Below are 17,316 nucleotides of genomic sequence, written 5' to 3'. Positions count from 1 at the left end.
AATTAGTCTTCTTTTGCAATAACAATTTTTTTTTTGCAATTTTTCACAAGAATGTCCATAACTTAAGATATTTACACATAAACACTATTTTGCCCCAGGATTACAAGATATAGCTGCTTTAGAAAATGCCTTGTTAGTGGCAGATCTACGCAATACAGTCGCAAAATTGAACCTCCTCTACTTGTACTGGCAGATACTACAACAGGCTTATGCATTACTTTGAGTAATTTTGCTTAACTGCAATATTTTCTATTATGTCTCCTATTTTATATTTATTTAGTTACTTAGGCATTTGTATTCTGCCGATGCGTACAATTCAATCTACTGTATACAAGTGACTTGACGAAAACATGGGTGTTTTCGCCCAGTTCTCAATCCAAAATATGAATGGAAGGGATAATTACTAATCTACAAAGTTTAATTGATACAGTGGATATAAAAAGTTAGGGGTGTGTAGACTTTTTATATCCACTGTACATAGCAAGTAGCCTACTGACTTAAGGTGTCAGAGAACAACCTAATATGTCAGTTTACTCATCTAGAGTTAAACCTCAGCAATATTTATCAAGTTCTTCATCGGGCAGAATTCAGTGCATTTGTCATTTCAGTGAACTGTTGCTCTAAAAAAACAAGTATTGAACATGAATACATATATTTCAGGATTTAATTAGAAATAAGGTTATTCTTTATTTAATAATTGCATGATAAGTCTCTATCTTTCTACTGAAATAATTTTACCATCTTATGCATATGGAACCCTTTTTGCTGATTCTCTTTGGAGGAATCATAAGGTTTTATTTGTGATTGCAACCTTTTAAGAAAATGTACTTACAAATGTTTCAGGATATTGATAGTATGCACTACCCTTAAGGTGAAGACCAAATTGGATTATGAAAACATGAATTACTAAAGAACTTTTTTTTAGCACAGATAGAATCTTTGAGTCCCAAGTTCAGAAAATATGAAAACTTCACAGATGAGCCATCAATCCAGACATGTTGTTACAAATGAATATGGATGATCATAAACCCTATTTTAATGCTTAAGCTCTTCAAGGTGATTAGAAATAATATTTTCTGGCAGGAGCAAGACTAGTAAATCAATGCACCACTACAAACTGTATGTTCCACAATCCTAACATTAACAGAACATACATTCATCATTTAATAAAATCTTCTATAATGACAGATAATAATCTTTATATATTTCATTTTCATGTTATAATATTTGGTGATATAACATTTTTAATGAATACAATGCAGAGATTTTCAGTTGACTTCTCCAAATACCTTTCATGTAATCATCGAAATCATCGAAAGTACTAAAGTGACGACATGTTGGCGGAGCAATAGCTCTGATCCAGGGAGTTAGTGGGGCAACACATTTGGACAAAACATAGAAGATCAATTTAGTTACAAAAAATATCAGAATTCTGGAGCCCTCCTCCAGATGGGGCTCTTGCACTAGTCTGTAATTCCTCTCCTCTTCTGGTCACACGGAAAGACATCTGGAAAACCTTGTACAGTGCAAAAGTGTGGGTGAAGGAACCCAACAACATACAAAGAATGGACTATTCCTGCCGAAAACACGTGTTTTTTTCTTTTGACATTTGAAACAGAAAACAACAACCGTTTCTTCCGTCAGTACATCTCTTTTGATTTCTATGGCTTTGGCCAAAGGGTGAAGGGAACATAGAGCTGTGTATCAGTGTACTGGGATTTAGAAGGCAGTAGCTTCTGATTCACAGTGCTCCCTCCACCTCTAAACCTGTCAGAGTATGCCAACAATCATGCACATACATTTGTACACCGTCACCAGACACACCGAGACAACGACGACACGGGTTTCATACATATTTACATACTGACGTTGACTTCATCGCATGCAGTAATGTAGGCATAACAAGCAGCCCTCAGCAGAACTGAAGGTGGTTTCAGCTGGTTTCAGCCTTATCGCGGAAGTTCAGCATTACATTGTGATTACAATTTAAAGGCCCTTGTCAGCAGAGACTGCATTTAGGTTAACTGCTGCATATGTTGGCTCAATTACCTTTTTATTTTCATCAAGCAATATGTACTGCTTTAGATATACAGATTTAACAGAGTCCTAAATATCAACATGAGATTCAATACAATACAGGAGTTCAGACCTGTCTACCTCAAGAGGACTTAGATCATAGGTACAGAACAGCTCAGCCTTCTCACAGCTAGGGTGTCCCATTCTGCACTGGGAATCTTAACAGAGACATTAACAGTAAGGAATTTAGACATTTCACATACTGACTGATTTCACACGTAAACCTGGGACGAAAGCTTCTAGAATTGCTTTAACACCAACCCTGCTTTAACACAAACCCTGCTTTAACACCAACACTACAGGATAAAGCACCATCAAGCTGGTGGTATGAAGAGATTTATGGTATGATCAGGTGGCGTGGTGGGCTCCAACTCCATTCAGAAATGTTTCATTCTACTGTGTGTTTGTGTGTCTGCGTGTTATACAGGTCTAGGTGAACAATTAGGGACCAGCCAAATATAGCAATGACGAGGCCAGCCGAACACAGCAAAAACATAACGATTGGTCCTGACAATGTTATTTGGGAGGTCCCCACAACGGAAAATGTGATTTAGGGGCTAAGAGGTTATCAAAAAATTTGTAGTTAGTTACTTTTAGGTTTACTAGTTAGGGTTAGACACTAGGGCTAAGATATTAAGTTCAGGCATTAAGATTACATGATAAGGACTGGGGATAGGGCCAGGGGATTGGGAACATTCTGGGCTTTAGGTTCTCACAAGGATAGAAAAATGTGTGTGCCTGGGCAGATCTCTGTATTGCTCCCCCAAGATCATCTGACTCAGCACAGCATGAGGCCCAGCTCCAAACTCTCTCCCAAGAGATGCAATAGAACATTTGTCTCAATCCACAAGAATGCTGCCTTACTCCTCATGTCCACCACATGCGATAACCCTCGGGCGGAACTCATTAATTGTCAACTGAGCAATCCGCCATGCCACGCTTGGTTTAGAAATGCGCCAATTGATGGGTTCTGACCAATCTGCTTCATTCCCAGTGGAAACAACAGTTTGTAGTCTATCATGGGGTAGTTAAGAAAATGCTAAGCAGTTTCATAATTTAGCTAAATAGATAGATAGATTTAGTTATCTGCTTGATATTTCAATTAAGTACCAACCCCAAAACGAATTAGCCAACAGTCAAGCCAATTAACTAGCTAACTACAAAGTTAACCACTTTGCTAGTTAGTTAAAAAAATTATTATACTGGCACCAAGCATTTTCTTTCCAGCTAATACGCTTGAAGGCAACACAGCATTTTTGTGGCATCTTTACCAATTAGTGCTTAGGTAGAACACAGCCAGGAACCCATAACAGTGAAAATGTTCTTCTCAATGCAGCAAAACATTCTGTTGTCTTTCAAAGCATCAAATTGTCAAATTCAGAAAAATTGGGCTAGTCATCCATCAAGAACAACATATGGCAAAACACATAAGCATCTGATAGACATTTTGCTTTTGACAGAAACACTGATGATTTGTCTCACCCCACCAGGATTCTGCCTTCTAAGGAAAGAAGTTCAAATTCTAAAGTACCTTCATTTGAAGATGCTGGGTGAGGAACCGAAGAGAAGAGTTCTGAACTCCTGTAGTTGTGTTGTTATTGCATTAGGGAACAGAGACAGCAGCTTAAGCAAAAATCAGCCCTTGAATGTCCCTGCCACAGTAAAGGGGTTATGAGGGGTCTCCTCATGCTGGCATCTCAGCCTCGTCCGATTGTCTTCCACCCAGAAAAATCACATAAAACTGGTGGTTTATCAGTCAGTCTTTTCTGATCACTGGTGTTTCCTCAGTCTCGCTTTACCAAGTGAGGCATTTTTAAGTAGTTTTTTTTTTCCGAAAGAAACAGGAAATGACATCACCCACTGCATGCACATGCAGGTTGGTTCTTCCCGCTCACAGTGGACATGGCCATGTGTGCCTACTCCAGACCGTTCCGCAGCATCTGATTAGCCGCGATGAGCATGACGCTGATGATGAAGGCCATGGCAAAGGCGCAGATCAGACTCTTCCTCAAGCAAGTCTGCCGGTTCTTATTTTTAGAATGGACTAATAGAGAGAAAGAGGAGAAAAGAGAAAAGATCCACAAAGGTTCATTACCAAATGCATTTCAATCTGAATTTCTGTTGCTGTTTGCCATCTTACATTATCTGTTGTATGAAAAGAAAAAACAGAAATACCAAGTGATTTTCATCAGTGTTGCTGGGGAGAAGTAACGATTTGAAAAAACTGCAACAGGCTCTCTTCTGATTCATGTAGTTGGACCTGATTTAGGTGGGAGAAATGTGTTCTCTGTTTCAGATAGTGAGTGAGTAAACCAGGGAAAGATGGCAGAAAGGAGAGGGGAAAGGGTGACTGTTGCAAACAGAAGAGTGGAGGGAAATCAATCCTACGCAGTAGCTCACACTCTGCTCTCTGTGTCACAATGCGTCTGTGTCTGCAGCGCAGTATGCCCTGGGTGAGAATAGAAACCAAGTGATCGGATGGCTTTCAGGATTGGCACAAATATATGGTATGGGGACAAAGATGTACACATTGATAGAAACTCTCTGTCCTTCTCTCATATGAGCGCACACACAGACACCTTGCATGGCAAGCCAAATACACACTGCGATATCATTTTCTGGTTCAGGCATGGATTGGCAAATCAGGAAGTCTCCCACGTCCTGGTCAATCAGTGGCCTGGAAACGGCAGAGCTGTGTTATGGGACCATGGTAACCGTGGTAATTAGGTGGGCTGGGCCAATAGTCTGCAGGTACAGAGCCCTGTGTAGCCTGCTTAAGTTGCCTTGGCATCTCACTCTCACAGTCACACAAGCTATTTATAACTGTGAACTCAGAAAGCACTGAGAACATCACTTAACAGATATAAAAAAGCTAAATTAATATGATCTCATGTAACAAATTTTAATAGCTGTATTGTGCAGCAGTCTACTATGTCTCTCCGTGTCCCTCTTGGAGGGAGGTTAAGACAGGAAGGACAGCTGACTGTCCATTTTTGCTACAGAGGATCTAAAAGGCTACTTCAGGAAGGTGTTAGGAAGTACTCAATGTCAATTCATTGCTCAAATATGTATTACTACTATCATCTGTTTTTTAAATAGTCTCCTCCTGGCGACATTCAGCTATTGCATTATTTTCAGTTCACAAACAAAAACCTCAACGTAACCTCCCCAACCTCAATGTAACCTCCCCAACCTCAACGTAATTACCCTTCTCTGCTGCGTTATTAATGACTCTCTGAAGATACACGTTTGCAGAGCCAGGCTATACATATTTCATCACTGCTAGCCTAAGCAGAGCCCTGGTGACCACATTACTTCCTGCACCTTCACAGAATAAATTAATCAGCAGTCTCTGATGTTGATGAATGCTGATAGGTGGATTCAGATATGTCCTGACAGGAGGGCAATGTGCTCTGCCCCGCCGGCGACATCTAGAACCTTCCTATCTACCGATCGCTCCCTCTCTTTCTCGCTTTATCACACGCACACACGTGCTCCTCTTCCTCCCTCTCTCTCCACAGACCACTCAGGACGGACCCTACAAACCTCCTTCGAAGTCTGCCTGACAGTGTCCCGAGTTCTCATTGAGGCTCTCTTCCTCGTTGATGATGATGTTCTCAATGTCCTTCATGGTCAGGTGGTCTCTGAAGGCGTGGAACAGGATGTGTTTCAACTCCTCAAGGGTGATGCGCTGCATGTCAAACTGCAGTGGTGAGGAAAAGGGGGAGGAAATGAAGGAAAAGTTGGAACGATACAGTTTAGCAAGCAACGACCTTTTCCTTCCCACGTACACGCCGGTGGCCAGGTTGGAGTATAGGTTCAAAAATGAGTCATATGTTCTGCTTTTTTCCCTACTGCATTTCATGGGTTTTACATTTACATTTTTCTGTAAATAATGTATGTACATTTGGTTAGAGGGATGCCTCATGCATGTCATGCCGCCATAAATCCCTAGGGCACTTAAATAGGTGTGCTAAAAAGAAAGTGAATTTGCTGTTATTTCAAAGTTTTACTGAGTAAGGCTCAATTAACACAGTATTATACAGCTCTTCTAGACGGTTTTGCAGACACATATTAAGTCTAGGACAAAAACAAGCTCAATGGAACTCATGTGATCGTAAAACCGTCCCTTTAAGGTTTAAAGGTACTATGGTTTAAGAATTGATTTTAAACATTACTAGATCATGCCGGTTCATTAGCCTTTCAGGTTAGAGCTCAGATCCCCTTAATCTCCCTCAGTGCGGGACACACAGAGCCTGCATCATCGCCTGTCATAGCAACGGGACCGCACATGATTGTATGGTCCTTCAGGTGACAAGGCCAGTCCAATGCACCATCAGGAGCATGCTGCCGACCCAGCAGGACATTAAATCTGTATGGAACCAGAGGAACCGACAGAGACAGTACAGGGGTATTAAAACCAGAACAGAGAGACTGGAGAAAAGTGTATACCCTCAGACCATCAAACTGTAAATCTTTTATTTTAATGACAAATGTGCGTCTTGTACTTTCTCTGTCTTGATTGGTGTCAGTTGCATTATTTTACTGACCGTTGCGGAGCACCTGCACACAAGCATGTCGCCGCAAAAACCAACACAACTCAAAAAGAATATGACGTTTCTATGAATAACCAAGCTGAGCAGTCCCAACAGTTTCATAAATTACAGCCCAAAGTCAATACTATTTTGTAACGTTATGGCTTAGTCTGAACCAATGAAGACATCATGCTTAACAAGGATTGGTTGGTCAAGCTCCTAGAACTGCGTTGTTGCAATAACTAATTGTTAACAATAATTACCAAAATAAAGTTATATATACCCTTTACTGTCTGATGTTCCAAGATATAGCATTTCTACTTTAGGAAACATGAGTCCAAATTACCAATCATAAGCACCATCCGTTTGAAAGCCATGTCACCGAAATGGTACAGAAGGACACTGCTTGTCTCCTTTCCTCCTTTCCCACTGCACAATTAGGCTAAGGGTCTCTTGTGTATGCACATATTCTCACCTGGACAAAAAGTCCAAAAAGGTAGCGAGGTATTGCTCTGTGTCAGCTGAAAAGCAAAGCAGCTTGGCATGCTTTCTGTATCTATACTATCGTCTATATTTCTATTTATCCATGACTTGACTGTAATTTGTGGATACAAATAAAGTATTTTACTCAGGGCCGGATGTCTGCATCTTGCACACCAGTAGAGCTCAGTCACTGGCTTTATTTTGAACAAGCATACGCCACAGGGACATGGACTGATGCCAGATCTGTGATTTGACGAGCGTGTTTACTCGACCTTCAGACAACCTCTCCAGTCACCCCAATGTCATCACTAGTGGACATCGAGGTTCTTTTCCACACAGCACAGATGTATTTTATCTACTCCTCTCTATTCCTCAGAGTGTATTCATGTGCTACCTGGCAAAGTGTGTGTTATCATAAATTATTTTGTATAAGGAAGGAAGGGGATGCAGAATTATAACTAAATTACCAAGACAGACTGTACAACACGGTGCCGTAAGCGCTTGTTATACAGTATGACGGTCATGGCCTGAATATTAAACCGAAAGAAGCCCCTCTTTTTCCCCACTTTCAATAGTCTGAAAATATATTTACCCTCCCTTTACGCTTGCTGCCTTGTATCAACATCAAGGCCATTGTTGCGGCCACACTAACAATGATGCATTGGAGTTACAATGAGAAGCAAAGTCAACAATCAAAATCAGAAAACAGAAGAGGACTGTACCAGACCCAGTGTAGTGGCTTATTGATTTGCCATGACCACTTTGTGCATCCATCCACTTAATGACACATTGATTGGATTTCTCCTGCTTGTTTGAGCACCACAGGTCAAAAAAAGCTCATACACCTTGCATGTTTCCACTTGCTATTCTTGTGCTGTATGCACTGAGCTGGAATAAGTGTCAGTGAAGCGTTAGCATGAAATGGGGAATATAACTAACACAACTATCTTCCATAGTCTTTCCTATGCTTTTGTTCTCTCCTGGTTTCTTCTTTTTCCCTTCAGGGCATCTCAAAACTAGGCCTCAAATTACAGCTGTGTCTGAGAAGTTGTGTATTTACATTCCTTTGCTCCTGAGTTGTTCTATTTTTTTTATTCAGCAAAAGGACCATTAAGCGGGACCTATTGAACCTCAGAGATCATACCATTGCCCCTGTGATCTTATGTAGCAGCAATAGTCAGTGTGTGACTGTTCTGGTGCTCTCTGCATTACTCTTGTGATGGACTCTCACCGCTATCTATTTCTGCTGTGACAAACAAAGACAGGAATACAAAGCAGCTATATCTACAATATATAAGCACCTGAGGAGAGCTGGCTTGCTGAATGCAGTTTCATCATCACAGGCAGCAGCATAACGCTTGGGGCCCTAATTAGGCCAACAGGGGTTTGGCAGTAGTTAAGTTTAGAAAAAGAACAAACATTGAGTTACAACTAGATACACAGTGTAGAATAAGTTTGTTTTACATGTTAAAAGACAGGGAAGTCTAGGTAGGACTATTCATCATGATGGATGATGGAGGCTCCACTAGGTAAAGTATTACAGACAAATCCTCCGGGACCACATGCTTTTCATCTGATTTCCAGAACCCATAAATGAATACTAATTTTCATAATAATTTATCACCACAGTTACTGAACAATCACTGTGCAATCATCACCATGGTTAGTCAACCATCAGCATGCCATTATCACCACAGTTATCCAACCACCAGCATTCCATTATTACTGTAGTTACCCAACCAGAACAGGAAACATTATGTTGCACTGTAAGCTGCTCATCAGAAGTTGCCATCCTCAATGTATACCAGCCAGATGGATGTTGGAATCAAGGTGATAGGAAATGATCTTAAGCTCTATACACAAATTAAAAAAGGCTCACCCGCTCCGCCCCCTGCTCACCTGCTCCGCCCCCTGAATGTTTTGGGAAATTAAATATCCACTTAATTATCCCATAGGCATTACAACAACACGGCAGTTCATCACGCTCCCAGAAATCGAAGAGGTCCATAAATCTCTATGGTTAACTATTTGTTTTCTTGGGGAAATGAACCGAATGAGCAGAAGATGATTTGAGGAAATGAAGCAAAACGTGTGCACCAATAGTGAAAGAGTGAAACACAGCTCATTACAGCCAAGGGTGTACACAGGGTGTCTGCATAACCGAGTGGGTGTGTATGGTCTGTTTTGTGAGAGTGCCCTGATTCGGCCACTGGCGAGGTTCCAAGCAGGATGTGAATCAGACAATGGGTCCCCGATCCAGCGGGGCACAGTGTGCACAATGACAGGCCAATAAAACACTGGACATGGCTCATGTAATCCACAGCATGGCTATTACTTTAACACCTCTCATTGCACCTAGCTTGGTGGCAACCTTTTGATACAGGACACAGGGATAACAAAACATAGGCACTCCGTCAAGCAGACGGCAGGTAGCTTAGCGGTTTAAGCATCGGACCACTAACCAAGAGGTTACTAGATCAAATCCCAGAGCTCAGAGGGTAAAAAAAAAAAAGTTCTGCATGTTTATTTTTGCAGCTTCATGTACCTATCCCATTTCTGTTGATTCTGTGAGCACAAACAAAAAATATATTCCCTTCCCAACTAAGTATGTGTATGTGCCCTCATTCCTCCCAAACGGCCATCTTGAGGCTGCCCCATATCTCTGGAGAGCGGTTTGTCTTGTGGCTTTGAGATATTCCCCAGCTCTTCCTCTGTTTCTGTTAATAAAATAGCCTCCAGGGCCCTTAGCACTTGCCATGTGTCCGTTCCCAGTGTCTCTCCATATTACAACATATATAGGTTTTACTGCAACTTGAACACCTACCGGCTAGACAGACTCAGCCGTAATGGTCAAACAGCCTCAGGTCGACTTAAACATCACTGGGTAGGCATATTACCTAATGTGAGGGAATCAGAAAGGAAGCAATCAACACAAAAAGTCCTTAAAACACTCAAATTCAAAGAAAATCTATTTGCTGCCAGAAGCTGTCTGTAACCCAATGCCATTGTTCCACAGAGTGTATTCATTAGACCAAGAACGCCAGACCCTCTCAACAATCTTAGAAGGAAAGCCAAGGGTGACGAAGTAAAAGAAAGAGACAGACAACCTGTGAGCATGGCATGAGCTGTCAGTAGGCAATTACTGTTGTATGATTATTTAACGGGAGGTAAGTGTGATTAACTCCATGAGAAGAGACTGCTGCTCGGGGGAGAGCAGGGGTTTGGCTGGTGCAGCCAGGAACTAAAGGAGGCTACAAGGGACTCATCAACACCCTCATTAGTAGGGTTTACTGGATCTAGAACTGGTCTAGTGTTATTCACAGCAATAAGAAACCTTCAATCTAGACTGCCAACCTTTAATGACAGCCGGAACCCAGAGATGAGATGAGTGCATTATACAATCGTTAGTCAAAGTGGATTAGACTATTTTAAAGGAAGGTAATTGCAGACATGAGAGAGGGTGTGTGCGTGTGTTTATTTAAGGGAGTGCGTAAGTATGCGTGAGTGTATGTTTGCATTATTGTGCGTGTGCCGTGTGCATATACTGTTGGTGTGCGTGTTGATTAGCAGAATGCGTCGACTGTAATGCTCGCTCTTCATTCTTCAATAGAATTAACACAACGTTTGGGCACGGGGGAATATTACTACGATTTTTTTCCTCCTTTCTTTTGTCTCCTCTCTTCAAGCATAGCAGAGGAGGCGAGTGGTCGGAAGAATGCACCCACAGTGCGTTTGTATCCTTGGTGCTGGCGTTGAAGACATTGGATACACACTGAAGGAGCGTAACTGTTGCCATGTTTCAGGCAGCATGTCCCCACAAGGCAGGATGCTGCAGCACTGAAGAGAGAGTTAGAGAGACAGGGGGACTAAACATTTAAAGGGGTAATCCACCCAAAATCATAAATTCCTGTGATATTGTATATACATAGTGAAATTCTGAAAATATTTGCTGACAATGGTGGGAAATTATTTCAGAATTTATAATTCGTAATAGGTTAGCAAGTAAGATGTGGAATTTGTTGAAGAAAAATTTAGACTAAAGTTCACAAAATCCAAAATTTAATACTCTTTCTAGACTGGCTGGTTAGTTGATAACTCAGAAGTTAGGTAGCTAGATAACAAATCTACACAATAACACCAAATTCAATATCAGCTGCAAACCAGTTCTAATCCTGCACTTCCCATCTACAAACTTTCAATACTTTCTAATATAATATAAAGCAGATGTACAACTGCAAATACCCAAACAAATCAGGCTTACACATCTCTGAAAATTGAGATATTAGGTCTGCCCATGTGACTATTCAGCAAAACTCAAAAACGTTATGACAATAAATCTGTTAAAACAACTGTAATATCATGCTGATCAAGTACATCAATAACCCAAGTAGACCCTTTGAAAATTACAGTATATTTGCTTACACATAATATGACTTAGAGTCTGTTAAAGGAGACACCAACTTCAGGACACACTTGGTAATTAAATGATGCAATTCATGATCCAGCGGGATACTGGAGGAGGGGCTCTTGAATTTGCAAATTGAGGACTGAGGTTGGATTGGAGCAAGAAGAAGATTCATTTGGGATTAAAAATGTGTCGCTGCCTTGTCATGTCATGCTGTAGCAGCTACTTGCTTTAGTCTGGGCACCATTGAGACAAATTGTTGTTGTTGGCCAAGGAAGTCATTCAGATCCAACGTGTGGGTGTGCCAGGAAAAACTTCCTGGTTAAGCAAGAAATGCCATTAGAAGGTGTAGAAGTTGTAGTCAAGAGTTTAACAAGGCAATGTCACGAATTGGGAAAACATTTGAGAAAAAAAGGTGATATAAAGATACTGTATATATCATTCCTTGAATTTCAATTATTGTCTACTTACATTACTCTGTGAGAGAAGACTTAAATTATGTTCCATATGCAAATCCTGGCCCAGAGAAGCAATCTCTCTCTTTCTTTCCTGTTCAGAAAAATAATTGGTGTCCATGTATTATTCATCGTATTTGATTTGCTTCCAAACTATTATGAATCAAAAGAGGCCCCAGTACAAAGGGAAGGAAAATTAAAGATTAACAGAATTGATCTGTTATGAGTCAAATTTACTGTATAATAATTAATCCTATGGGACTACATCTTTAACTGCTTCAATAATACAACAAAACCCAGCTATTGGCAAATAGTTTATCAAATCGGCCAATCCATGAACAAAGTATAGCTTCAGAAGTTGTTAACAACTCACTAAAGTCTTTGCTCTTCTTTATCACCTAATTTGTTATTTGTTTGTAAATTAACATAATTATGGAATTGCTTTAAGATGGAGATACCATGGTTCCTTTAGCAATTTGATTTAAAGGTTCTAGATGTCCCACAAAAAAGAAAAAACTGTTTACTTATGATTACAGGGAAATGGGTCTTTACTGCTATTGCGGATGAAAACTATTTGAAAAACACATAACTTTGTTAAACAGCAGTTATTATGGCAGTAATGGGCTTAATGTTTTTACCTATTTTTACAGCTTACGCTATTTTCCCTCACGGACCATTTTTTTTTAGCAATGTACTCAGCTAACCTTTAGATTAACAGTTAGGCTTCTGGGAGTTGTACAAGAAAAGCTATCCCAAATGGTCATGGGGTAAGTTTTTTTCACAATAACCTCTTTCTGAAAACGGCTTTGACTATTGAAATCTCTGCAGAAACTAGCATATAACATATCCTTTAGTAAGATGTAGTATACTAATATGTAGCTCAAACGGCTGATGAATTACCCAAAGCTTGTATTCTGATGAATACTGTAAAATGAGTCACTCTATAAAGTGCAATACATGATTGCTTAACAAAAACAAAATGTGTAAACCACTAACAAACAGAGGTAAAATAGTTTAAATTACTAACGCTGTTTCGCCAGTGAGAAAATTAACATGAATAAAACCATCATGGATCGTCAACTGCAGCTCAGTACATTTCTACAAACCCAATCCCTAAGCTTAGGTGACTGCAGAGCAGACTGACTGCAGAGCAGACTCCTAAGATTTAGGTGACTGCAGAGCAGACTGACTGCAGAGCAGACTCCTAAGATTTAGGTGACTGCAGAGCAGACTGACTGCAGAGCAGACTCCTAAGATTTAGGTGACTGCAGAGCAGACTGACTGTAGAGCAGACTCCTAAGATTTAGGTGACTGCAGAGCAGACTGACTGCTAGAGCAGACTCCTAAGATTTAGGTGACTGCAGAGCAGACTGACTGTAGAGCAGACTCCTAAGATTTAGGTGACTGCAGAGCAGACTGACTGCAGAGCAGACTCCTAAGATTTAGGTGACTGCAGAGCAGACTGACTGCAGAGCAGACTCCTAAGATTTAGGTGACTGCAGAGCAGACTGACTGCAGAGCAGACTCCTAAGATTTAGGTGACTGCAGAGCAGACTGACTGCAGAGCAGACTCCTAAGATTTAGGTGACTGCAGAGCAGACTGACTGCAGAGCAGACTCCTAAGATTTAGGTGACTGCAGAGCAGACTGACTGCAGAGCAGACTCCTAAGATTTAGGTGACTGCAGAGCAGACTCCAGGTGTAATACGTGTCGTTTTTAAGAGTCATGCATTATAGAAACGTAATTACAGCTAGGTCAAAAAGTTTCTGAATAATCAGTCTCCAGCCTGATCTGTATTCAAATATGATTCCCTTTTCAGAATAGCCAAAACTCAGGTAAGAATGTGGAGAGAAACATATATCTTTAAAATCTTTAAGGAAATGTATCTGAACTTTGAATTCATCAGAGTAAACATTGCTTTCACAAACAGTATATCTTCCCTTTCTACCTCTTATTTATATAAATAAAGGGGGAATATTTTAAGATTATTGGAAAAACATAAAAATATTCTCTAGTAGCCAGGTCTTTCTGTGCTTTAGTCAACTTCTCCATCATTACAGCCGTGCTAAACAATTCTGAAGAACAGTCATAGCTTAGTGGTGTGCACTATTAGGAGCCATGCCCATGCACAGGTAATGCAACATTTTTCTAGGTTGGAGTTGCCCTGATTAATTTTAAGCTACACATGCACAAAACTGTACAGCAAATGTAGCCTCAGTCTGGCCCGATTGTCCAAATGTATGGCCACGGACTTGTTGCCAGTTGTATGTTTGTACTATGTACAATACCATTTAGTTTAAGTGAGTCGTTTTAGTACCTGCCCAGTGTTTCCACATTTCTATGAAATAAACCTAACCCCTCTGAATTGGAAGGGGGCTCAAGCCAAGGTGAGCATTCGTTTAACAATTATGTTGAACAATCTTTCTCAGGGACGTAACAACACATTTTTCTGGCAAGCACAATGAATGAAAAACAGAAGTACATTAAGTGTGGCCCTCCATTGGATTTCAAAATTCCAATGTGTCCTTGAGCCAAAACGTCTGCTCACCCCTGCTCTAACTGCCCCTTCTTATATATATAACAGTCAGAACAATATTGATGCAAGGGGACCCTTGGCTCATCCTTCTCCAGTTCAATGACTGGCCAGTTTATCCTTCTCTAATCCATTTGTGAACTAAGGCACTCAAATGAGATGGTCCATCTCTTGTTTTCTCAACTTGTGCATCAACAAGCAAATCAGTTCAAAGAGAAGTGCATCTCCATCACTGAATTACATTTGGTGTTATATCAAAGTCTCCAGTGTTGAAGTATGTACAATGAACATATTTTAAAACAGATGGTGTTAGGAAATGGTACTGTAGCCTACTTGTGTATTTTGCCTAGCGGTGCGTGCTTCTGAATGTGATCCCCACATTTACAGTAGCTTTAGGAAGCCGCAGAAAAAAAGTGTTTTTTGAGTGTTTGAGATGCAAGTTTTGTGTATGTTATTTAAAAATAAGAAACAAAGTGAAGGCAAATGCACATATACCTCTCAACTCTTGTTAACATCCGCACTATCATGGTTGCTGGTTGGGGGCAGAGGGAGATAGAACTAAGGAGAGGTAAAATAATGCCTTCTATCCCCTCAAAACCTCTTCAAAGATGAATCTCAGGAGCCTACAAGAACACCCGAATGACACTAAAAGCCCCCACATTACATGAAAACTTGATGAGGCGTGACTGTAATTGCGGTATTATTAGGAAAACCCTGACAGAGAAAGATGATTAACATTAACATAACACAAAATGTGCAATGTCTGCTGCTGTCTAAGTACATGCTGATATCCACCCACTGGAATAAGAAGGGACATTAGTAGTTAACTAGACACAAATGTACACTACCGTTCAAAAGTTTGGGGTCACTTACGAATTTCCTTGTTTTCCATGAAAATATACATGAAACGAGTTAGAATAGGAAACATTGCAAAACAAATAGGAAATATAGTCATTGACAAGGTTAAACAATTTTTATTGAAATAATTAGGGTCCTTCACTTTGCTTTCGTCCAAGAAACATCCATTTGCTTCAGAAGTTGGACTGGCTTGATGGCACTTCTTACGTACCATACAGTCATGCTGCTCCCACAACAGCTTAATAGGACTGAGATCCGGTGACTGTGCTGGCCACTCCATTATAGACAGAATACCAGCTGACTGCGTCTTCTCTAAACATATTGTAGGAGGAAACTGGACAATCATCTTCTGTCCAGTGTCAGTGTTATTTTGTCCACTTTACTCATTTATTTTTATTGGCCAGTCTGAGATATGACTTTTTCTTTGCAACTCTGCCTAAAAGTCCTGCATCCCCAAGTTGCCTTTTCAGTGTTGATGTTAAAACTGATGTTTTGTGGGTATTTTTTAATGAAGCTGCCAGTTGAGGACCTGTGAGTTGTCTGACAAATCTACTAAATATACTCAGTTGTGCACCAGGGCCTCCCACTCCTCTTTCTATTCTGGTTAGAGACAGTTTGCACTATTCTGTGAAGGGAGTAGTACAAAACATTGTATGAGATCTTCAGTTTCTTGCCAATTTCTTACATGCAATAGCCATTACTCAGAACAAGAAGACTAGACTGTTGAGTTTCAGAAAAAAGTTATTTGTTTCTGGAACTTTTGAGCCTGTATTCAAACCCAAAATTGCTGATGCTTCAGATACTCAACTTGTCTAAATAAGGCCAGTTTTATTGCTTATTTAGTCAGCACAAAAATTTTCAGCTGTGCTAACAATTTCAAAAGGGTTTTCGAATAATCAATTAGCCTTTTAAAATGATAAACTAAAATTAGCAAACACAACGTTCCATTGGAACACAGGACCCATGTTACTGATAATGGGCCTCTGTATGCATATGAATATATCCCATTAAAAATTAAGAATGTCTACACTGTATTCCTGATAAATAATAGATTTAATAAATGTCATGTTAGTTTAATGGACAAAAAAATAGCTTTCTTCTGAAAACAAGGACATTTCGAAGTCACCCCAAACTTTTGAACGGTACTTTCAAATTGTATTGACGATTTCAAGGTCAAATGAGGACACCCAAGTGCTTGCTAAACACACACGCAAGTCCAAATTTGACTATAGGCCTGAAAGATTTGCACTTCATTTAAATAATGCATAATTTCTTCATGTAGCCTGTTTGGGACATTTTGGTATCCACAAACTGTATGTATTTCTTTGGTTTTCAGTTGAACAAAACAAAAAAACTGAACAATTTACTAAATCTGCAGTTGGAAGGCCCCCTTTAAATCTAGAAAAACTAAAGCTGTTTGTGCAGGAAGAGTAGGAAAAATTGCCAGGACAGAGTTAAAGGGCAAATCATTGCTATTGGAAGCACTTAATTTCAGTCATTTTGGGCAAAGTCTGTGTTATAAAATCTTGAGTCTAGGTTGTCAATAAGATTTATTACTTTCTGAATCAAAAACAAAACACTTTTCAAAATATTTGCTTCCTGAAAATGTTTTGGTGATAATGATAGACCCCTTAGTGAACACAAATATGATTTCTGATTGACTGTATCATGTAAGAATTTTGAGAAATATATATTATTTTCATTGACTATAACGTGATAAATAGCTAAATGTTACTGAAAAGCTGCAGAAGTTCAACGGGGCTAAACCAGTTTTGCTCCCGACTTTCATTTGTATTCAATGTCCGGTCCTCCTCAATCCAGTGTCCAACAATAGTCAACCAGCATTGATGGAGACGAGTCGCCCTGATACAATTTTTCCATTGTGGCAATGTCCTGGTGAAACATTTCACCATATTTGACTGTACCAAGATTTGTGGGGAAGAAGTCCAAGCGTGAATCCAGGAAATGAAT

At 40.0% G+C, this 17,316-nt stretch overlaps 1 protein-coding gene across 3 annotated transcripts in view; it reads right to left on the bottom strand.

Moving 5' to 3' along the window:
- Positions 1-1,012: 1,012 nt before the first annotated feature.
- Positions 1,013-17,316, bottom strand: part of caln1 (calneuron 1) — a 57,403-nt gene continuing 41,099 nt past the window's right edge. For all 3 annotated transcript variants that reach the window (XM_010902121.3, XM_034292937.1, XM_010902036.4), the window contains 2 exons: positions 5,623-5,779; positions 1,013-4,120 (listed from right to left, as the gene is read on the bottom strand). In XM_010902121.3, the coding sequence (XP_010900423.1) occupies positions 3,993-4,120; positions 5,623-5,779 (285 nt within the window). In that variant the 3' untranslated portion in view covers positions 1,013-3,992. The remainder of the gene's footprint in view (positions 4,121-5,622; positions 5,780-17,316) is intronic.

Source organism: Esox lucius, chromosome 1, assembly GCF_011004845.1.
Source record: "Esox lucius isolate fEsoLuc1 chromosome 1, fEsoLuc1.pri, whole genome shotgun sequence".
In the NCBI taxonomy this organism is placed as follows: Eukaryota; Metazoa; Chordata; class Actinopteri; order Esociformes; family Esocidae; genus Esox; species Esox lucius.
Note: the sequence above shows the minus strand (reverse complement) of the source record. Positions and strands in the feature narration are given on the sequence as shown.